Source organism: Humulus lupulus, chromosome 8, assembly GCF_963169125.1.
Source record: "Humulus lupulus chromosome 8, drHumLupu1.1, whole genome shotgun sequence".
In the NCBI taxonomy this organism is placed as follows: Eukaryota; Viridiplantae; Streptophyta; class Magnoliopsida; order Rosales; family Cannabaceae; genus Humulus; species Humulus lupulus.
In genome coordinates, this window is record NC_084800.1 from 11098464 (window position 1) to 11122244 (window position 23781).

The following is a 23781-nucleotide window of genomic DNA, read 5'->3' on the forward strand; positions in this document are numbered from 1 at the left end:
AATAAAACATCACGAGTGCTCGTGATGTGTTTCATTTTACATTCGTTTTAGCTCAAGGATGTAATATAAATATATGTGGACCACTAAGAATATACAAATGCCGAGATGAGAATAGTATCTACGCTTTCTAATTTCACTGACAAATGACAATGACTACAAAATGAAACGAAGCATTAGGAATTGCCAACGAACTTCTTAGTGGTCCTGTCACTATTAGAAAAATATAGTGAGGTTTGAATGTTTCTACTTCAGACTTTTGAAGTCATTGTTTAATATCATTGATCTATCTGACATAAAAACTATACCTCAAATCACTTCCACTTGTAAATTGTTTTACTATAGGAAAAGTCGCTAAAATGAATCGTCCAAAACAAAAATTAAATAATTCATGACTATGTGAACATAGAGAAACAAAGACGAATTCGCTCAGAAATTTATAAAAATTTTGGATCCAAAATGTTAAACCCAATATGTGTGCTTTTTCTCCATGAATAAATAGACTAAAAAGATAGACACTGAAATGACAAACGTAACAAAGCTACTTAGCTAACTACTACTGAGAGTCATGAGTCTGATCTTGAGATACTTGCCCTTTTTCCCGTACAACGAGCAAGATCCCGTGGAGGAAGATATTGCTGAAGCCTTGTTAGCAATCTTCGTTGTCTTTTCCATAGTCTTAATCGTTGTAAACCACCAAATTGTGCAGTATTTAGATGACAACAGCAGGTGGATCAAAAGAGAATGGAAGTTATTGGATGCTCTTGCAAAAGATTTCCAGACAGTGAACAAGTCAGTAGATGTAATAAAGCACAGAGCTAACCAAGTGTGGGAGTCGGAGCTCAATTTGAGAGGAATTACTCAAACATTGAGCGAAATAGAGAAGCAGTGGCTGACGAAAGAAGCAAAGGTCAGCTCAGATGCTCAGCGCTATGTTGAAGATTATGAGAAACTAATAATAGTCACAAATGGAGCTAGTACTAATTTGATCAAACGGTATGTTTCACTTGTCTTCAAAAAGTTCATACCAATAGTTGAGCTTGCCCTTGGAATTAGTCGAATTAAGAAAGAGATAACGAGCCAGCTTGAGCAGAAGAAAGAGTACACAAACTCCATTGTTAAGAAACTAGAGGAGTCGAGAATTAAAGTCAGAAGTTTGCAAGACAGGCCTATTGATGAGGCAGAGCAGAGCTTTGTAATCGGTCCAATGCCGCCATTTCGCTCGGGGGTTGCTTTGGTCCTGGAACGCCTGGTGACTGAGGAGCCAAAACTGGTTCGTGGGGTAGGAGACAAAGTTCTATCCTTGGTAATGCAGCTGCAACTACTACGAGCTTTCATGAAAGATTTACGGGAGCTTAGACTTGAAAGTGAAATTGAAAAGGTTTGGGTGGAGGAGGCACAACAAATCACTGCTCGATCACAGAACGACGTCAATACTTTCTTGCAAGACGCTGCAGATCAGCCTAGGTGGCTTGCCTTCATCACTGATTATCGACTTTTAAGGCGCAAGTTGGAGAACGTTATAAATAATGTTGGTAACGAGGTCTCTCATCTCCTTGAAACAAAACAAAGATACGGTTTTAACCTTATCAAGAGACAGAGAGATTCCTCCAAGGATGCGGTGACTACTACTTCTTCTACTGTGATTCTTAACCAAGTTGATTATCATGAACATATATCAAGCTCCCACGAACATGATGAAGCCATTAATAAGCTACGTATCGAATTGGAGAATACCCGGAAGCAGTTGGAAGAGGAAGAAGCAACTAACGTCGCCACTAATACGAGAAAAGCTTGCTTTGAGTTTTTGAGGAAAATGACTTCCGAAGTAGAGTCTTCAGCGGATATCAAACGTGTTCAGCGAATTGAGGAAACCTTTATTCTTCTTAAGAGATTTATACAAGTGTATAAGATCAAGGTGATGGAAGAATCATGCTCGGTTGTCGGTTTGGAAGAAGACGTACTTAAATTTTTGAAGATGACTACTAACCGTGATCCATATGGATCGATCTTTTCCATTATTGGTATGAAAGGGGTCGGTAAGACAACTCTGGCTAAGGAAATCTTAAACCATAAATCCATTATCAATTACTTTCATGTTCGTCATTTTGTTTCTGTACCGGAAGAGACTGATGATGTCATACTCCTCCGCAGTGTTGGGAACCAGATCCTACGGACCCAAGATGAAAGGAATGAAAAACTCTACTGGATCAACAAGTTACGAGGTTACTTCAATGAGAATCCATGCCTCCTGGTTCTCGATAATCTTTGGTCCAAGGAAGCTTGGGATATACTCAAACCTGCGGTTCTCTCAGATAGAAACACCGGTACTATTATGTTGATCACCACTCGTGACAAAGCTGTGGCTTCTCATGCGAATTCGAGCAACATCCACCAACTTCGGCTACGAACTGGAGAAGAGAGCTGGGAATTCTTCACCCAAATAGTCTCGTGCCCTGTTGATGAAGACGTCGAAAAGCTTGCCAAAAAAGTGGTCACAAGGACTGGAGGCCTTCCCCTTGCCATCTTACGTCTTGGATATCTATTGTCAGGGAAGATACTTACTGAGGAGGAGTTGTCTGTGGTGCTGGAGCGTGTAACTCAAGGTCAGAACCAAATACCATGGGTGGCCATTAGGGACACCATTAAAGAAGATTTTCCCTTGCAATCAGATCTTGAAAATTGTCTTTCCTACTTTGAATTGTTCCCAAAGGATTCTGAAATTTCTGCAAGGAGACTGGTTGCTTTATGGGTTGCACAAGGATTGAGACAAAGTGATAATACTAATGGAGTGAGAACTCAGGAAAAGTTAGCCTACAATTATCTGCTGGAGTTAATTGGTCGTAATATCATCCAAATAGTTGAAAGAAAGCTTAACGGGAAAGTCTTAACATGCCAATTTCCAGGCATTCTAAGAGAACTCTGGCTGGCAAGCAGAACAAACAACACTGCAGTTCGCTCTTGGTCCTTATGTGGAAGTTTAGGACAAAAACTTGCTTATCGATTCGACGATGACGATGCCAGTTTCAGTAGGAGAATTCATCGTCTGGATCACTCAAATCTTTTACCAGAGGAAAATTGTCCTCTCTCAGTTATGTTCTTTGATACCCGAGAAGGACATCAGCCAGGTGAAGATATACGAAACTTTCTAAGCAAGGCCATTACAACTGGGCGCATACTTGGCTTGGTGATTCTTGATCTCGAACATGTATACAAACCTCAATTGCCCAGCATCATAGGAAATCTAAAGAAGCTGACATATCTAGGCCTAAGATGGACTCAGATAAAGAATCTTCCCGAATCCATAGGCCAATTATCGAGCCTACAAACTCTGGACCTAAAGCATACTCTTGTACAAAAGCTTCCTAGCTCCATATGGAAACTAAAGAAGCTTCGAAACCTGCATTTGAACGGGAGTTGTCAAATTAAAACTAAGACTCCACCGAACAATCTGCATAAGTTATCTGGCGTGCTTGTGAATCATGAAGGCAGGGCTTTGATGGATGGGCTGCCCAAGTTGAAGAATCTTCAAAAGCTGAGGCTAACAATCCAATTGACACCAAGGCTGCAAGAGGATTTAGCTAGACACATTCAGGAACTGACCAACTTACAATCTTTGAGTCTAAAATCCATCGATGAGAGCAGCGAACCGCAGGAGCTATACGTGCCACATTTGAATAACCTTACGCAGCTCTCCAGCCTAAGTTTAACAGGGAAGATAAGAAGATCATCTGTCATGTTTGATCTACCACAAAGCCTCACTGAACTTACCTTATCAAGTTCTGAAATTTCAACAGGTGATCTACTAATGCAAATGCTAGGGAACTACCTTCCGGAACTCAAATTTCTCTACTTTCTTTCTGATTCTTATTGTGGAACAGAAATGGTTTTCGACAAGGGCTTTCCCAAGCTTCTTGTTTTGAATCTTTGGAATCTTCCTAATCTAGAAACACTGGTGGTGGAGGAAGGAGTAATGCCAAAACTAAGAGTACTTGAAATCAGGTCCTGCTTGAGATTGACAGTACCTACTACTAAGCTACCCAAGTTCAGCACTCTCACAGAATTGAAATTGAGTAACATGCCTGAAGAGTACACAGCCGATTTGAAAAAGAAGTCGCAGAAGCTAAAGCACAATCCAAGGATAAAGTCCTTCGCTTTCCCTCCAATGCTAAGGTACTTAATAAATATAACGCCTTTATTTATGTTAAAATGTTTTCTCTGTATTCTGTTTTCTGTTTTCAACCATTTATTTAACCAGTACATTAATTTATTGCTCGGCAACTTGTTTACAGATCTTATCCTCGTAACGATATCCTTTGAACAAGTTGTTTAAGCAATGGCTTTACTCTACTACTTGGCTGATTGGAATGGCTGTCCACAAGGGAATCTTTTTGTTCGACATGTTGCTTGGTTTTAGTTTTTTTTTCTTTATTAATTTGGTTATGTATGTTTCTCTCATTCTCTGTATTGTTTAGATAATGTTGGTAAATTACTGGACACATCATCATTATTATTATTATTGGAGATATTTTTGGATTAAGATTTTTTTATTTCTATTCTTTACCACTTTCTTCACATTTAGATCTAAAACTATTTTTTTAGTGTTTAAATTATCAAAACTTAAAATATTACATTGTTGACTGTTCTAGTCTTTTTTAACTTATATTTTAGGGGTTAACATTAGCAGCTAGCACAGGTCCTTCTGAGACATTGTTTAATTATATATTTGTGTAGCTTAAGTCTTCTTAATTAAATGGAGAAAATATTTCTCCAGTAATAGGCTTGCTAATTTAAAAGAGCTAAAATACAAAAATTCAAGCTTATAACGCTGTATTGAAAAGTTGAACCATTCTATCTAGGTGGCTACATTTGTCAAAATCTAAATTGCAAGTTTATATATTATTTCGTCAACCAATCCAGCTAGTTCCAGAAGAAGTAACCAAACTATTTCCTTTCATATAGCTAAGCTGAAAAGCAATTAATTAACTAGAGAAGGACAAATCTCGATATCAGTTTTTACCAATTTAATTTTCGCAAAGGATGTTAAGAAAGTTTAGTCTGTGCCACAATGCTACTTGCGTACCAGCACCACAATATATTACTATCTAGAATATTCTGTTAATTCCTTTTTGGTATCATCTTTATATTTTGTGTCTTTTTGTTACGTTGTACTATACCCTACATATAAATATAAAGTTTCTCCTCAGCCTCATTTCTGAGCTGATTCTACAATTACTCTGCTCCATATTTGTTTCTTCACTAAGGACGATAAGAAAAGAATGGTTCATGTCATTCCTGAAAGCTTCACCGAAATTTGGGTACAGTGGAGGATGCCATCACTGGTTCTAGTTAGCCTAATCGCTCAAACCATGTTGATCATAGGCGGAAGCAGGAGAAAGTATTGGACTAATATCTTCCTCAGATTCTTTCTATGGCTAGCTTTCCTGTTAGCAGACTGGGTCACTATACTTTCACTGAGCATAGTTTCCAACTTGAAAGCCGGGGCAGAAGATCCTGCTTCTAACCCGGGCTACGTTATTAAAGCCTTCTGGTCTTCCATTCTTCTTCTTCACCTCGGTGGCCCGGACACCATTACAGCTTATTCCATGGAAGATACTGAATTATGGTTGAGAAACTTTGTGGTTCTTTCTGGACAAGTGATAGCTTCTCTCTACATCTTCCTCAACGCCTGGTCTGGCAATTGTCTCAACTTTCTCTCTATTCCAATACTTGTGGCTGCGATCATCAAGCTTGGACAGAGGATTTTGGTTCTGATGCGGGCGAGTAGTGAAGAGTTTAGAAAATCAATGTTCCCTTCTCCTGATCCGGGACCGAACTATGCTAGATACATGGATGAGTATAGTTCAAAGAAAGCCGAGGGGTATAAGGTGTCTTCAACAAAAATAGTCGACATTCCTAAAGTAGGTCATCATCTTAATTCTGTCCCGGTTAACATCACAATACCCTATGCAAACAGCTTGTTAGACGCCTACACTTTCTTCAAGATGTTCAAGCCTCTTTTTGCAGACCTGATCCTAAGCATCCACGACATTGTCAATAGCCAATCCTTCTTCCGCAACAGATCCTGTGAGGAAGTCTTCAGGGTGATAGAGATAGAGCTTGGATTCATCTACGATGTGTTTTACACCAAAGTGGTTGTGATTCACTCAATCTTAGGTGGTTGTCTCCGGTTCTTTAGTTTTTCATGTGTTCTTTCCGTATTTGTGGCCTTCTTCATCGCTGAGAAGCAAGATTACTCTGCCGCAGATGTCATCATCACCTATGTACTGCTGGCCGGAGCTGCCATTCTTGAGATATATATTCTCCTTTTTCTACTTTGCTCTGACTGGACAATGCTGTTGCTAAGCAAGCATGAGAACATTGCAGTGGATCTCTTGTACCAAGTAATTTCCCATATTCCAAAGTTTTTAATACCCAAAAACAAGAGATGGTCTAATACAATTGGACAATACAATCTTATAGGATTTTGCCTCAAATACAGGCCTGGCAAGTGCAGTATTTATCTGAAGCACTTCGTAAGTTTTTACGATCAGTTGGTATATGAGTACTATTGCAAGAGGATTAGCATCCACAAGGAATTGAAAGAGGTGATCTTTAAGCAGCTTCAAAAGAAATCTAGGGGATCAAAACCTAGCGCTTGTAAGGAATTATGTGATCATAGAGGTGAATGGGCTCTTAAGGATGAGGAATGTGACAGCAGACTTGGCTGGAGCGTTATGGGAGAATTTGATGAAAGCATTCTTCTCTGGCATATTGCAACAGATCTCTGTTATAAGTCTGATACGGATGAAAACTTAAACAACTCTCAACTGAATCAAAGCTCAAACACAGTTAAGCGTTACAATTCTAAAGAGATCAGTAAGCTCTTGTCCGAGTATATGCTGTATATTCTGGTCATGCGGCCATTCATGTTGCCCAATGGGATTGGACAAATCCGGTTTCAAGACACATGCGCAGAGGCAGTCGAGTTCTTTGAGGAGAGAAAATTCATAGCAGGAGAGAAGAAGGCTTGTGAAGCATTGATCAAAGTGAGCACTGAAATTCTTCCGTCTGAAGTGAAAGGAGACAGAAGCAAATCGGTGCTATTTGATGCCTGTGGCCTTGCGAAAGGCCTACAATCCCTTGAAACAGAACAAAATTGGGACAAGGAAAAGAAGTGGGAATTGATCAGCCATGTTTGGGTGGAGATACTATCATATGCAGCCAGCCAATGCCAGAAAAATCAGCATGTCCAGCAGCTAAGGCGAGGTGGCGAGCTACTCAGTCATGTCTGGCTTCTTATGGCTCATCTTGGTATAACCAAACAATTTCAAATTACAGATGGCCACGCGAGGACTAAGCTGATTATGCAATGAACAAGCCTTGTTTTCAGCTGAGACATGCAGTGCAGCAACCATAGAAACAGCTTTTTGTAGAACATAGCTAAAAAAGAGACATGTATACATATTAATATTACTTACATGTATACATAATCTATACAAGAATAGTTTTGCTATAAAACAATAGTAAAGGAATTAAAATTAACTTCCACTTCTTCTTCAAATTAAGAACATAGAATTGTCTTCGATCTTTCATCACAAAACTGAATCCAATAATATACAACTAATTAGTGAAATTTTTAATTTATTAATTTTGTATGATAAAAATTATTTATTTATTTATTTATTTCCGACAGCACTTAACACTTGTCAAAGTGATGTTGAAAAAATTTATATTTATATAAAAAGAAAACTAAACATAAATATTTTTGTAAAATACGCCTATAAAAATCAATCTGCAAAACATTGAATGATTTAATTTATCATTTAAATAGCTGCACCTGTTAAAAGGGGCCACTTTTGTCAGAGATGCTTAACAGTAGGTTGGGAAAACTGTAACATTAACAAAGTAAGAGCAAAACTCAGCTGATATATGAATGAAGTTCATATTAGTATGGGCTTAGCGGCTTGCTCTCTTGACCGCATTATGATATCAAGAGCAAAAGGTAAGGAAGAGACTAATCCCAGAATAATACCGGAAGCTAAAAAGTGGAAATCTCATGCATCAATTGAAAAAAAAAATCATGAAAAATAGATTAGAATTTCTAACACCTTCAAATTTTGAATTAGAATCTAAAGTTTAATTGGTAGTGATATGTCTAAAGTCTGCGTTAAAACTTAATTAATAAGGTTCACTGTTTGCGAACGGATGCAATCGATCATAAAGGATTTTTGTTTTTAATTGTGCTGCTTTTTCGAAGGACCCCACCAGTTTCTTTTCTTTCTTTTGGATTTTCTATTCTTATTTCTAGACATAAGATAGGTGCAATCGGCAATGTCGAGAAAAAAGAGACTAAACTAATCACTTAAAAGGGGGAACTGTAACGAGTCCTTTGTAAAATGACTGTGCTTCCAATTTTAATTTATTTTCGTTTATCGTCTTACAATCTTATTTGTGGTTCCCCTGTTTTAAGCACAAACAGCTGCTACTAAATTCTCCACGGACGTTAAAAGAGCTTCGCTGTGACGGTTATTCCTAGTTTTCTGCTGTCTTTTGAAAGAGAAAACTGATGTTGGTCAGAAGTAAGTGATATTACTTTTGTCCATTCATAAATCCTTTCCTCTGCCATTGATTTTGTATTCAAATATTTGATGCAAACAGTTAACTTGTTTTGCAAAATGGATAATAATAACAATACAACAACATCTAAGCAACGCAAACTAATGTCCTCTTGTTCAAGAATCTTGATTCGAATTCATGAAATTTGCAGGCATCGCCGGTTTAATATTGGCCAAGAAGAGGAACACGATGCAAATTTTCCCAGAAAAGGCCAGAGAATTATGGAACAAATGCGAGCTCCGGGCACTGGTTCTAACTAGCCTTGGCCTACAGATCATCCTCATTTTGATCGGAAACTGGAGAAAACATTCGAGCAGTAACAAAATCAGAATTGCTCTATGGCTTGCCTACTTATCGGCCGACTCAGTGGCCACAGTTTCCCTTGGCATACTCTCAAACAACCAAGAAGATAATTCAGCCAACTCAAGCTCAGGCTCATCCCACGATTCTACAGACCCCAACTACGTAATAATGGCGTTTTGGGCTCCATTTCTCCTCCTCCACCTCGGTGGCCCAGACACCATCACTGCTTACGCGTTAGAAGACAACGAGTTGTGGCTCAGGCACTTGCTTGGTCTCTTTGTTCAAGTGGGAGTAGCTTTTTATGTCTTCCTCAGGGCCTGGAACTCAAAGATGTTAAATTTCTTAGCTATTCCCGTGTTCGTAGCTGGTATCATCAAATTTGGAGAGAGAACTTGGGCACTGAGATCTGCCAGCAACGAGCATTTCAGAGAGTCCATGCTTCCCCAACCTGACCCTGGTCCCAATTACGCTAGATACATGGAGGAGCTCTGTTTAAGAAAAGAAGAGGGTTTTCATGTAAAGTCTACAGTCATCGAGGCTAGCGAAGCCAGGGGTGCTCATCGTGAGATCAGAAAAAGTATTGATTCAAGTTCAGAGATGGTTCGCAAAGCTCACAGTTTCTTCACAACTTTCAGACGGCTTTGTGCTGATCTTATCCTCAGTTATCATGAGATCACCAAAAGCCGATCCTTCTTCAAACACATATCTTCTGATAAGGCTTTTGAAGTGATTGAAATCGAGCTCGGATTCATGTACGATACATTTTACACGAAAGCGGCCTTGATCCACTCCTGGACTGGTGCAGTTCTTCGTTGCATCAGTTTTTCTTCCACAGTTTCAGTACTTTTTGCATTTAAGTTCACCAATAAAGAAGCATACACGAGAACTGATGTAATTATCTCTTACATATTGTTGGTCGGAGCAATAATCCTGGAATTTTATGCAGTTATTGTATTGCTTACTTCAGACTGGACAATACTATGGCTAAGTAAGCACAAGAAAATTATTGTGGCTGTTGATAGATACATATTCAATTCCAGGCCTAGGTGGTCTAATAAGTTAAGACAGTACAACTTAATTGGTATAAGCCTCAAAAGCGAGCCACCAAAGATTATGGTTCTTGCTAAGCTCTTATGCATTGATAAATTGCTTGAGAAATACAGACACATGTACGTGACAGATGTGCCCAAGCATTTAAAGGAATTAATATTTAAGCAGCTGAAAGAGAAATCGAGTGGTGACAATGATGATTTCAGGGGCTGCAAGGAATTATGTCGTAGCAGGGGTGACCATGTCCTCAAACGAGAGAATTTATATGATAAATTTGGTTCGACCATTGATTTAGAATTCGACCAAAGCATTCTTTTATGGCACATTGCAACTGATCTGTGTTACTATTCGAGTAATCCAAGAAGCGAAACCTGTACTGATCCAAACCGAGATGTGAGCAAGTTGTTGTCGGACTACATGTTGTATCTCGTAGTCGTTTGCCCTTTCATGCTGCCAAATGGGATTGGACAGATCAGGTTTCAAGACACGTGTGCTGAGGTTTCGGAGTTTTTCAACCAAAGAAAACATAAGAAAGATCCCAAGGAAGCTTGTCGGATGTTGATGGAGGTGAACACGGAAGTTCATCCATCTGAAGTGAAAGGAGATAGAAGCAAATCAGTGCTGTTTGAGGCATGCATTCTTGCTAAAACTTTGGAGTCGTTGCTTGAAACAGAGGAACGCTGGAAACTGATCAGTTGTTTGTGGGTCGAAATACTATCGTACGCGGCTAACCAGTGTAGGTGGAGTCAACATGCTCAGCAGCTCAGGCGAGGTGGAGAGCTCCTCACTCATGTTTGGCTTCTCATGGCCCATCTTGGCATAACAGAGCAGTTTCAAATTTCCAAGGGTCATACAAGGGCCAAGTTGATTCTGCACTAGGAGAACTATGAGTTTACCGGACAAACTATTCGCGTGCTTATTCTCATTAAACACAAATTAAGTTTTGCGATAAACGCACAAGTAATACTAATAATATGTATGTTTCTATTTGATAATGTTGAGCTTTCATGGTTGCCAATTAACTTAAGGGTACCCACAATTTTGTTATCCCAGCTATCGACATCAAAGCATTAGTGACATCATTTGGATCGTACTCTTATCCCAACTGGGTTGAAATTCACTTTTATAATGGATTAATTAAAATATTAAAGGAATCGATGAATTTACACGGAAATAAAAACAGGAAAAAAAGGATTCAAGCACTTTTGGAGACTCAAACATGAAACTAAAATTTAGAACGCAACTTTCTTGCACTTCAATGTATTCCTTGGCAGTTGGCACCATTACTGCAAACAATAAATATCTCACCTGCTCTGACGAACATAATAACTATTCTGCGAACTTTAACCTATCCTAACCACAATGAAAGTCAAAGAAATGATACCTAGGTTTGGTGGAAAAAAAAAAACAAAATTTTTACTTTCACGTATCCCAAAGCCCTTGCATTCATCCCACATGTTTTATAGAATATTATATGCAAATTTCAGTCTTCGTCTTCGATTATTCTGTCCTCTTTGGACTCATTATAACCCTAATCCTAATCCTTATCCTAAAAATAAAGTTGGAAGGACATGATTGTAATAAAATTCGCACAGGTCTTATGGGGAAGTGCGTTGTCCCCACCACCACACCAAATAGCCAAGAAAAATGTGACACATCTCTGGTATTTACAAAGGACAATAATGGAGGAAAGTTTGAGTAAAGACAAAAGAAGTTTGAGCACTGATAGATATTATGGATAAGGGACATTAATAAAATGATTAAAAAATGTAAAAAAACTATGCCTCCACATAGTAGTAGTAATGTGTGATGAAGGGGTGCGACTGACTTCTGTCTGTGATTCAATGCTTTTGTTTTGTTATTACCAAATTCCATAGTAGCGAGAGAGATTGAGGGAGTGACGATGGAATGGATGGTCCTGTCGGAAGTAGCTGGTGCCAACCTATTTGGGGGGTCGCCTCTGGAGGAGAACGCCATCTCCGCCGGTTCGCCAAACTTTGGTTTGGTTCTGCTGACATATTTTCTGGAACACCAAAAGGATAATAGAGCAACGACGAAAGCCAATGCATTTGTCGATTTTAACCAAATTGATGCCCACTGCTGTTTGATACTTTCTTTGACTTTGTTTTGGCATAACGTAAAGAATATATCGTTGTACCAAGTCCTGTTGTGTGTTTTGCTAATCGCAGCAGGCATTTTCATTTTTGTAAACTTCATAGCATTTCAACTCTTGGACAATGACATCAAGTGGATCAGAAAAGAGTCGAGGCTATTGCGTGCCATTGTGGATGATGAAGCAGCAATTACGTCTTTGAGTGACCAAATAACGGCTAAAGGGCATCAACTATGGGATCCTGAACTAGACTCTGGTTCTAGTACAGCAGAAGCTGTTGGGCTAACTGAATACGCTTGGATAAAAGATGCGAGTGGCATTGTTGTCGACGCAGATAAGTTGACTGAAGCCTTTGAGTGTCGAAGAAAAAAGGAATTAAAGTTAAAAAGAATATCTCTGTCTTTCTCATCAATGATCAAGTACTTATCAGATATAGACGAGCTTTTCCTGAAGACCATGCAGATCAAGGATCGTATAAATAGCAGTTTTACGAGGAAGAAAGCACTTGAATTGCACATCTGCGAGTCACAGGAGAAATCGTGGTCTGTAATAAGAACGCTTCTGAACAGGCCTATTGAAGAACATGAGAACAAGTTGGTCAACTCTATACTACAAGTTGGGGCAGGAGGGCTGATATCTTCTGTTTTAGAGAAAGTAGAGGCTGCTATCAGTATGATCGATCGAAAAAGTTTGGACAGCATTAAAGGCCAAACAGTTGAGATGCAACTGATGCTACTCTGTCCTTTCTTGCAGCACATCAAAGGTCTTCGCCTCGAGAGCCAAATTGAAAGGGTATGGTTGATGGATTTAGATGAGATCGTGAGCAAAGCTAAGGCTGCTATCGACACCTTTTCAAAAGTATCGTTTTCGTGTCGAGGCAAGTGGCTTAGAGCTGTATATATTCTCAGCGTTTGGAGAGCAAAGAGAAAGTTTAAGGCAGACTTGAAGTGCATTGATGTCAGCTTCTCTGACCTTTTCGAAAGGAAAGAAAAGTATGGTTTCCAGTTCATCATAAGAGATCCATCAAAATCCAAACACCATTATTTTCACGAAACAGACTTTGAAGTTAAATTTCCATCCCTCATACGCAATTTTCGCTCTTACCTCAAGAAGCAGAGCCTGCTACTAGGCTGGGTATCCGACAAGCTTATGTTGATCTGTGATCAGATGGAGAAAATGCTTAATCTCTTAGATAATGCAAATTCAACTGCTGCAATACAAAATATCAGACAAGCATGGTCGAAGCAAATGGAAAATATAGTAATGGCAGCTTTCAAATCTACAACAACATTTGTCGAGAAAGCAAAGAGCACCAATACATTGTTGAATACACGAGCCAGGCTCCAACTTTCCCGAGAAATTGACCAAATCAAACATCATATGTGTATTCTCGAAAGGAGCATAACAGCATACAGCGGTGAGTTAAGAGACGAGTCAAGCTTAGTAGTTGGTCTGGAAGAAGATGTAGAAGCAGTAGTTTCACAATTGACCACCAGCATTAGCGAGCATCAAAATTGCGACAATACTGTTGACATTTTTTCAATAGTAGGGATGGAGGGCATAGGTAAGACAACCTTGGCAAAAAAAATTTATAGTCATAGAGCTATTATGGCCCATTTCCCTATCCGTGTATGGCTTTCTGTACCTCAAGACTACGACGACCAATTCTCATTTCTAAATGATGTAATAGTACAGGTTATGGACCAGCGCGGTCTTATTTTGCAGGAGAAACTTGAACACTACAAGCAGAAGATAGACAACTTTCCAGTGAACGACATGTCCTTTCTCGTTCTGGACAATATCTCAACAAAGGAAGTTTTTTATAAACTGATGGAAAGAATGCCCCTTGGAAAAACAGAAGGGAGCAGAATTCTAATCACGTCACAAAATGAGAATGTGGCTTCAGTAGTTGACCCTAATCAGAGGAGTCACCCCACTCTAAAACTTCGCCTACGAACCACTGATGAAAGTTTAGGCTTGCTCAAACAGATGGTGTACATTACTTCAAACGAAGAAACAATCGCACAAGATATTGTTAGGAGATGTTTGGGCTTACCGCTTTCCATCGTGCGTGTTGGATATATGATGTTGAAGCAGAACGCCACGGCTTCTGAGGCTCTTGCCACATTACCATTGTTGAAGAGTAGTTTCATAGAAACTGTACCGAAAAAGTTTACGTCAGATATACAAAAACTACTTGAGCACTTCGAAATTTTTCCCAAGGACTTTGATATCCCCGTCAGGAGATTAGTTACGTTGTGGGTCTCAGAAGGGTTAGTAGAACAAAGTGGAGATGATAACGAAACTCTTGAACAAATTGCAGAAAAGCAGCTTTATAAGTTGATTGATCAAGGAATTGTGCAGATGATTCAGAAAAAGACCAGTGGGAAAGTCAAGACATGTCGTTTTCCATGTACAAACGAACCACGATATCTCCAGTTTTCTCATGATTCACCACAAAAAATCAAGCACCTTCAAAGGCTTGCTCATCATTTTAACAAAAATGGTCTTAGCCTTTGTCTCATCCACAGTGATAATGACTCAAAACATGATGATCTGGGAGATTTGAACAGACTTCACTCATTTCTCCCTTTTGATCCTCGACAAGACGATGAACCCAGAGATGACATAGGTTGCTTTCTTCGCACAGGCAATGAACTTCAGGATGGCTCAACAAAATGTAGTTTTGAACTAGACTACAAAAACCTTCACACCTTTCTGACTTTTGACCCTCGAGAAGGAGAAGAACCAGGAGAAACAATAGGAAGCTTTCTTTGCAAGGGAATTCAACGTGGTCATTTTCAACAATTGAAGGTTCTTGATCTTGAAGGCGTTTTCAAACCAGAATTGCCCAACTCCATAGGAAAGCTAAGAAGGTTGAAGTATCTAGGCTTAAGGTGGACGTACTTGCAGAAAATTCCATCGTGCATAGGCGACTTAGTGCAGCTTGAAACCTTGGATGTGAAGCATACTTATGTCCGCTCTCTCCCCAGTTCGGTCTGGAAACTGCAGAGACTTCGAAATCTGTACTTGCCTCACAGCAACCGATGTAAATTTATGCATCATCCAAGAGGCAATTCCTTGAAGAAGCTTCAAACTTTGTGGGGTGTGTTTGTTGATAAAGATAGTCCTCTCAAGGATTGCCTCGACAAGTCAAATGATCTTAGGAAATTAGCAATGGTGTTCCAATTGGATGTGTCAGAGCAAGAGAAATTGTCATCACAACGGATGTCTAAACTGAAGCGCCTTCAAACTTTGAGACTAAGATCGATTGATGAAACGGGTAAACCCAATAAGCTATTCTTGAACCTTTCAAACCTTACCAATCTCTCCAGCATAGAGTTATTTGGGAGGCTAGAGAATCCTGTCCTTATAAATGAACTCCCTGACAAACTTACTGAGCTTACCTTATCAGCCTCAGCTCTTTCAGATGATCCAATGCCTAAGCTCGAAAAACTTCCCAACCTTAAACAACTATACTTCTATTCTGGCTCTTACAAGGGAGCACGCATGGTTTGCTCCAATGATGGATTTCCTCAGCTAATAGACTTAAAAATATGGAAGATAAAAGATTTGGAAGAGTTGATAATTGAAGATAAAGCACTGCAAAAACTTCGGGATTTGGAGATAAGGGGCTGTGAGAGATTGACAGTACCAGATGGATTGAAGAACCTAAAGAAACTAGCTGAATTGAAGTTAACAGACATGCCAGAGGAATTTGCAAGAAAGATAGTACGTGACCAGAAGCTAATTTGGGGTGACATTACTCAGTCTCCATTAATCAATATCCTTGACAAGGACAGTTGATAAAGATTTAAGTATGGTATGTAGCCTTCATTCCTAATCTGGTGCCTAGTTATGAATAGTAGCAGTTTGTTTATTTCTTTTAATATGTACCTTTTCATCTTTGAAGGAGTTTGTTTTGCTGGTGTTTATTTGGCCCGTTTCAATTAAAACATTAAGCAATCACTGTTTTTATATTGTAATCTACATGTAAACTGTTTCTGAAGCAAATGTTTAATGTTATTGTTGCTTATGATGCATTTTAAGGAAACTATATTCCTAACTATCCATATTTATTTATTTTATGAAATCTCTGACCCACCATAACCCATGAAATGAGTTGCCTTGAACAGCCTAAAAAAATTGCACACGCCAGCACTACACTCATTATGATATTTCTAATGTATAAATTTAAATTAAAATTTAGTATAATATTTTAGTTTAGTTTTAAAATTTCAAAATTTTATATGCTTTTGGCCCTAAGAAAAGATATAAATTAGTTGGCAAATTTTTGTCTGAAATGTTAGGAATTTAGGAAAAATGCAACAAAGCTAACATTGTCATTAGTACAAATGTTGTCGTTTACATTAAAATATAAAGTCCTTATCAAATATTGTCGTCTGAAAAATGCTGTCGCTTTTTGTCAAACTTGTCATTTTTTAAAAATGTTGTCGTTTACGTCAAAATTATCGTTTTTTATAAATGATGTCGTTTTTCATCAAAGTTGTCGTTTGTGACAGAAGCTGCCGTTTTGAAAAATAGTGTCGTTTTCGCCAACACTGGCTTTTTGACAACTATCGTTGTTTTTCATCAAAGTTGTCATTTTCGACCAGTGTTGTCGTTTTCTTCAAAATTATCGTTTTTCCAAATTTTGTCGTTTTGACCAAAGTTGTCCTTTTCTGTCAAATTTATCGATTTTGACAAATAGCGTCGTTTTTAATAATAGTGTCGTTTTACAAATATTATCGTTTTCCATCAAATTTGTCGTTTTTACATATGCTGTCGTTTTTTGCTAAAACTATCGCTTCTGAAGTTGTGGGAAACAGAGTATTTATAGTTATTATTTCTTATGATGCATTTTGAGGGAAATATATTCCTAATTATCCATATTTATTTTACGCAATCTCTGAAAGCTTTCTAATTTCTCTAAACATTCATAAATATTGTTACAAAGCAATATTGTTTCTCCAATTCAACTATGTAATGACGCAAAAATTCAAGTTATGTTGGTATTCAAAGAAAGGATTAAGCTCCAACCCAACTTTATTATATCACACCATTTTGAAGGTGTCAATTAATGAAGAATTTAGAACGGATGAATTAGATTAAGAATTTTGTTGAAATTAGAATCCCTCCCGAAACACATAAGGGGTTTGGTGCATAATGATTTTTTATGGTGTGTGAATATATGTAAATATCCATATTTTTAATTGCCTAACCATATTTTTAATATTACATATTACTAAATATGTCATTTAGCAAATTCTTATTTTATTCAAAATATTTTAATATTATGATATATGTATATTAGTTTTATTTTAAAGTTATTTTGATTTTTTTTCATTTTTATAGGTTGTTGAATGATATATAATACCACAAAATACATAAACTGAATTTAAAAATAATATACCAACAAAATTTATAAAATTATTACTAAAAAATGTATATATTATACTAACAAAATTATATACTACCATTTAAATGTATATACCATGATACAAAAAAATATACTATCATTATGTATACCATACCACAAAAAACACATACACTAGTTGGAAAATAATATATCAACAACCCATAAAAACTTAAAAAATCAATATAACTTTAAAATAAAAATTAATTAAACAAAACTAATATACATATACATATACTACTATATTAAAAGCATACGCTTCTAAATAAATAAATAAAAAATGATAAAAAAAATATATATTTAGATAATTAACAATATAAAAGGATTATTTCTCACCAATTTTTAAAATGATTATATTACCTTCTTGATGCCAATATTTTGAGCCATTTACTATAATATTCTATTTGGGGCTTGGAATTTGGTAAGAAAAGAAAGATAAAAAAGAAAAATAAAAATAATAAGAATGAGAAAGAAAGAAAGAGATGGAGAAAATGAGGAAATTGTTTTCTTATATTTGGTAGGCTCACAAGAGGAGGGAAGAAAAATAAATTCTCCATAGAAAGTTTTCTCTTATTTGGTTCTTTGATATGTGTGGAAGATTTAAAAAATAATAATAATTAAAAGAAATAAAACTGGTTCGATTAAAATTTTTAAAGTTTAACTTATATGTAAACAATAAGAATTCCCTTCAATTTTTTCTAATGAATTTTTAAAATAATATTTTTTCCAATTAAAAAATATATTTTTCTTTAATTTAATTTTAAAAATACAAAATCTATTAATTATAACTTAGCACAGTTTCATTTATCACAATCATTTCTAGCGATAGAATCTAAAATTTGATTTAAGCTTATGGTATAAAATTAATCAAAAATATAATTATATCTTAAAAAAACACTGAAACAATAATAGAAAACCAGAATAAATATATATATATATGAATAAATATGTTTTTATATGAGATCAATCAAAATGTCATTCCAAATCATCATTTACACAAAAGATAAGCCTCATATCTCATAATAAAATTTTAAACCTGATAGTTTTTGCCACATGCAACAACTAGCAGTAATACAAACTCCAAGATGTAAACAATCACAAAAATCATAAAACTTACCCAGAATATTCACATATTTAATTAAGCATTTGATCAAACAGTAAGGATACACTAAGCATACTTCTGATCAAACTCAAATTATTATTTGTATAAATCTTGAATAAATTTACAAAAAATCTTAAGAGAAAGAGAAAAGGCAAAGAAATTCATTAAGAAAAAGAAAGAACATACTGAATCTTATTACTATTTCATATGATCACGTAGATTTAATGGTTTCAGAGAAGAGCTTATATCATGGTCAGTATTGTTTCTTCCTTTTGAGATTTGACCAGCAAAAAACAACTCAATCAACAATGTAGATGATATCTATGGACGACAAATAAGTTTTCATAGGTAGATGATTTTGGCAATAAGATTCTATGGTTGGGTTAGGCTTATTGAGACAATAAAGTTTGAGAGAGTATGAGGTAGAAGAAGAGATGAGTGAGCAGCTTGTCGATTTTGAATTCCTCACCAAAAAAATAAAGAAAGTGAAAGTGAAATCCTCAAATTTTTTGTTTAACTCATTTTTCCTCAAGTTTCCAACAATAATTTTAAGCTGCACTTTTTCTACATGTCCAGACAGTAAAATCTGATTTTTCCCAACTTTTTTTTTTTTTACTTTCCCTAGTAAAATCCGGTTCCAAACAAACCCACAAATTTAGAACTCATGAATTGGGTTGCGTTGAACATCCTAAATATAATTTTGTTTATGCTATTCATTTTGACAGTTATAATGTTTACATTTGACTTTAATGTACTGTATATATATTTCTGAGAAATGGGAATTAGTTTAGTTTTAAAATTTCAGAATTTCCTAGGCTTTTGTACTTGTGAGAAGCATATTAATTAGTTGGCGAATTTTTTGTTTGAAATGTTAGGAAGGATGCTATAAAGCATCCGATCAATAACATGTTGTCGTTTTTCTACTGGAACTAACATTGTCGTTTTCCACTATCGTAGTCGTTTGTACAAATGTTTTCCTTAAAACCATCTTTAAAATAGGGTTTATATTTTTTTTTTTTCATAATGTGTTTTTTTTTTCATTATATTTTTTGACTTTGTATTTTGATCAATTATTTTTTGAGCTGTATTTTATAAAATAGTTAAAATAGAATTTTAAATCTAATTTTGATCAAAAAAAATTCAACTAAAATTATAAATAATTTACCAAACTACCCATTCAGAACAAAAATAAAATTTTTCTGCTTAAAAATGTTATAATATATTTAAATTTTTCTTTATCAAAATTTAAAGTTTAATATTCTATTTTAAAAATTTTACAAAAATATAAATCCAAAAATTAATTTGTCACCCGAAAAAATTCAAAAAATGTATAAAGCCTTTAAAATACTATTTCAATATTCCCGAAAAAAAAAATACTGCTTCTACATTTAACAAGTATCAGTCAATGTGCCTAGTTCAGTTAAATTCAACTTGCTACACTACTCTTAAACCTAATCTTATTTCCTTCGGGAGGGAAAAAATTCCCAATTTATATGCTTACGGTTTAAATTGGCCTCAGGCTTTAGAAAATTCCCAATTCTTATCGCATAAATTAATATAAATTTAGAAAGTTCAGCAACTTACGGTTTGAGTTCTCTGAAGGATAACGACTATATCTCCAGATTCTTGAGAGACCAAACCAAGCCACTTGGCCTCAGGCTCTTCCAGCTACCGTCTATGACCAATTTTGCCTCTGTAGTACCGCAGACGATCAAGATTTTGCCATCACCGGATTTGCTGCAAATCGTTCAAATGCTCGGAATAGTCGATGGCAATGACTGAGCGAAGATCGGATACTTTGACCGAAGGGGCGTTCCGGAGCCTGTTGAGGGCGGATGAGATGCTTTTGTACTAGAGGAAAGAACGAACTGCGGGGAGGCTAGGGCTAGGGCCAATACAGCACCGTCACCGGAGAAGACAATAGGGCTTGCTCTTGACGACGACATTTGGGTTGTTGTCGTTCTGTCTTTACATTTATAATATAATAGTACCTGACAAATGAATTCGATCGACACGAAGCAGTAGTTTGTTGCGTTACGGAGGTTGGAGAGAGAGAGAAGCGGAGACAGATCAAAGAAACGAACTTGTCACTAGGGCTATCATTGGGCGGGTTTCAAGGTATTTTTATTTGTCCAATATCATAATTGGCTTAGCAAAAGTGATCAGTAATTTGCCTAATTAAAAATTTTTTTTTTAATCCATCCAATAATTTGGGCAGATTGGTCATGTTAACCCGCCCAAACCGAAATGATTTTTTTTTAGTGAGTTAGTCAAGTCAACCCACCTGCCCAAATAAAAGTGGTATTTTTCTTTACATTTTTTTTCTTTTACTAATAGTGTGAAGTTTATCTTTTTAAGCTTAAAATAATATTTTAAATTTATAGTAAAAAAATTAAAACAAAACTTAATTAATTTATATATTTATTTGAATATATTAAAAATAATAAATTCTTAATTGGGCGGGTTGCGGTTTAAATTTTGGTCGGTTTATTCGGGTTGCGTTTTTTGGAGATTTTTTCATGTTGGTTTGGACGGATTATTCTGGTTGGGTGGGTTGTAAAAATTTCTGCACAGCCCTACTTGTCACCACTGGTCCATGTTTGGAGTTGATGTTATAGTTGTTGATTCCTCTATTTGTCCAATATCATAATTGGCTTAGCAAAAGTGATCAGTAATTTGCCTAATTAATAATTTTTTTTTTAATCCATCCAATAATTTGGGCAGATTGGTCATGTTAACCCGCCCAAACCGAAATGATTTTTTTTTTGGTGAGTTAGTCAAGTCAACCCACCTGCCCAAACAAAAGTGGTATTTTTTTTTACATTTTTTTTCTTTTACTAATAGTGTGAAGTTTATCTTTTTAAGCTTAAAATAATATTTTAAATTTATAGTAAAAAAATTAAAACAAAACTTAATTAATTTATATATTTATTTGAATATATTAAAAATAATAAATTCTTAATTGGGCGGGTTGCGGTTTAAATTTTGGTCGGTTTATTCGGGTTGCGTTTTTTGGCGATTTTTTCATGTTGGTTTGGACGGATTATTCTGGTTGGGTGGGTTGTAAAAATTTCTGCACAGCCCTACTTGTCACCACTGGTCCATGTTTGGAGTTGATGTTATAGTTGTTGAATCCTCTAATCCTCTGTTTGGATGGAATGGAAGAAAAAAAAAAGAATTTCAAAGAATTTAATTTTTACTTGTTTGGCTTCAAACAAACAAAATTATGAAATTATAGGAAATGATCCAAAATAAAACCGTCAAGAAGCTAATGTCCTCATTTTTTAAATTGTAGATAAATGACCCTTTTACATTATTGATTACCCAAATTACCTTTTTTTTATAATTTATTTATTTATTTATGACTTTATGACTTTAATATAGTGGTATATGTATATTAGTTTTGTTTAATTAGTTTTTATTTTAAAGTTATATTGATTTTTTAAGTTTTTTATAGGTTGTTGGTATATTATTTTACAATTAGTGTATATGTTTTTTGTGGTATAGTATATAATTTTTTTTTTGTGATATTTAATTTCTATTTTATTATACATAGTGTTATACCCAGATTTCGAGCCATGGTAACTATGGCTCCAAAAGTTGGATTCGCAACAAATGGTCTCGTAAGGATTGAAGTATGCTCCAGGATTGTATATCGAGCCTGCAAAGTACGATATATGACCTCGAATATATGAGCTCGAAATGGTCTCGATCTCGAAAGGTAGCTTCGAGAACACACTCATCTTCAGGGACGACTTCGGATCGGGGGTCTCGAGCTAGATGTATATATGATCTCGAAAGACACGTGATCTCGGGAGATGTCATTAGCTCGAACAATGACGTGAGACCTGGGATGCTAAAGCCTTAGAGATACGCGATAATCACCTTGAATATCTACAAGTATTATAAATATGAGATGTAATCCTCATTTATTAATGTAAATCCCCAATAATCGTGGGATATTATTTGGTCAGTTATGTGTTTCCTGGTCTTCAGGGACGTTTCCTTTTATCTCTGATTATAGGCATTTAAAGCCATTTATTTTATTCACAAAAGAGTAACTACCCAAAATATGTGGGATAGTATTCTGCATCCTTCTCTATAAATAGAGAAGCCATGCACCATTGTAAAGGACCGAAATTCTGATCCTTGAGAGAAAACTCTGAAGAATTCATGCTAAGGATTTTTCAGAGATAATCTTAAAATTAATAACAGAGACTCGTGGACTAGGCAGATTTAACTGCTGAACCACGTAAAAATCGCGTGTTTGATTTGTTTTATTTCATTTAGCCATTGTCAATCATTGTTTACGTGCTCTTCTTTTACTGTTTGACGAGAAACGGCGTCAACACATAGTGATAGTATATAATTTTGTATCATAGTATATAGATTTTAATGGTAGTATATAATTTTGTTAGCATAGTATATACATTTTTTAGTAATAATTTTGTAAGTTTTGATGGTATATTATTTTTCAACTCAGTATATATATTTTGTGGTATGGTATATTATTCAACAACTCATAAAAAACGAAAAAAAAATCAAAATAACTTTAAAATAAAAACTAATTAAACAAAACTAATATACATATATCATAATATTAAAATATTTAGAATAAAATAGTAATTTGTTAAATGGTATATTTGGTAATATGTGATATTAAATAGATGATTAGACTATTATACTACAAAATTAAAAACATGGACATTTACTTACTTTCACACAACATTAAGGGTCATTTTGCTCCATGCCCCTTTTATTTGAAAAAATAAATTTCAAATTAATATAATTGTATAAAATATTGAATAATTATATATTTTCAAAAAAATATTTTAAAAAATGACATAAAAAAATGCCTAAGTTCATGTATGTATTACACTTCAATATCTAATTTGTTTTTTTACCGCATAAATACCTAAAGTTTTTTTTTTTTTTTTGCAACCGTTACTTTTTCCCATTAAAATATAAATACCAAACTATTTAATTATGAGTTTATTTTTTTGTTGCAACCTGTTACTTTTTTTTGTTAAAATACAAAGGGTTATTAGTGGCTAAAGTCTATGTTCTTATACAAATGTAGCATTTAAGTCATTTATCTTTTTTTTGCTCGCAAAACTTCCTAATGTTATATAATTATTGCACATTTTCCCTAAACCATTATACATTTATTAAAGTAGGGAC

At 35.6% G+C, this 23781-nt stretch overlaps 4 protein-coding genes across 5 annotated transcripts; all 4 read left to right on the forward strand.

Moving 5' to 3' along the window:
* Positions 1 to 346: 346 nt before the first annotated feature.
* On the forward strand, positions 347 to 4572 carry LOC133794544 (putative disease resistance protein At1g50180). 2 transcript variants are annotated; one of them, XM_062231831.1, is made up of 3 exons: positions 347 to 3794; positions 3879 to 4170; positions 4290 to 4572. In XM_062231831.1, exons 1-3 carry the CDS (start codon positions 566 to 568, stop codon positions 4315 to 4317), a joined length of 3549 nt encoding a protein of 1182 aa, XP_062087815.1. In that variant the 5' UTR covers positions 347 to 565; the 3' UTR covers positions 4318 to 4572. The 2 variants fall into 2 exon arrangements, with proteins under 2 accessions (XP_062087815.1, XP_062087814.1); XM_062231830.1 differs by having other exon boundaries at positions 348 to 4170.
* A 704-nt stretch (positions 4573 to 5276) lies between these two features.
* Positions 5277 to 7373, forward strand: LOC133795007 (uncharacterized). The gene has a single exon (XM_062232462.1). The coding sequence runs from the start codon at positions 5277 to 5279 to the stop codon at positions 7371 to 7373; it is 2097 nt and encodes a 698-aa protein (XP_062088446.1).
* A 940-nt stretch (positions 7374 to 8313) lies between these two features.
* Positions 8314 to 10991, forward strand: LOC133794545 (uncharacterized). Its single transcript, XM_062231832.1, has 2 exons — positions 8314 to 8579; positions 8768 to 10991. Exons 1-2 carry the CDS (start codon positions 8567 to 8569, stop codon positions 10846 to 10848), a joined length of 2094 nt encoding a protein of 697 aa, XP_062087816.1. The 5' UTR covers positions 8314 to 8566; the 3' UTR covers positions 10849 to 10991.
* Positions 10992 to 11665: 674 nt separating this feature from the next.
* LOC133794543 (probable disease resistance RPP8-like protein 2) lies at positions 11666 to 16125 on the forward strand. Its single transcript, XM_062231829.1, has one exon. The coding sequence runs from the start codon at positions 11873 to 11875 to the stop codon at positions 15887 to 15889; it is 4017 nt and encodes a 1338-aa protein (XP_062087813.1). The 5' UTR covers positions 11666 to 11872; the 3' UTR covers positions 15890 to 16125.
* The last annotated feature ends 7656 nt before the right edge of the window (positions 16126 to 23781 follow it).

Excerpts from the sequence above, each read along its gene's own strand:
- LOC133795007 (XM_062232462.1), top strand. The coding sequence starts at position 5,277 with ATGGTTCATGTCATTCCTGAAAGCTTCACCGAAATTTGGGTACAGTGG.
- LOC133794544 (XM_062231830.1), top strand. The coding sequence starts at position 566 with ATGAGTCTGATCTTGAGATACTTGCCCTTTTTCCCGTACAACGAGCAA. Across the intron at positions 4,171-4,289 it reads GCTTTCCCTCCAATGCTAAG|ATCTTATCCTCGTAACGATA; the intron begins GTACTTAATAAA and ends ACTTGTTTACAG.
- LOC133794543 (XM_062231829.1), top strand. The coding sequence starts at position 11,873 with ATGGAATGGATGGTCCTGTCGGAAGTAGCTGGTGCCAACCTATTTGGG.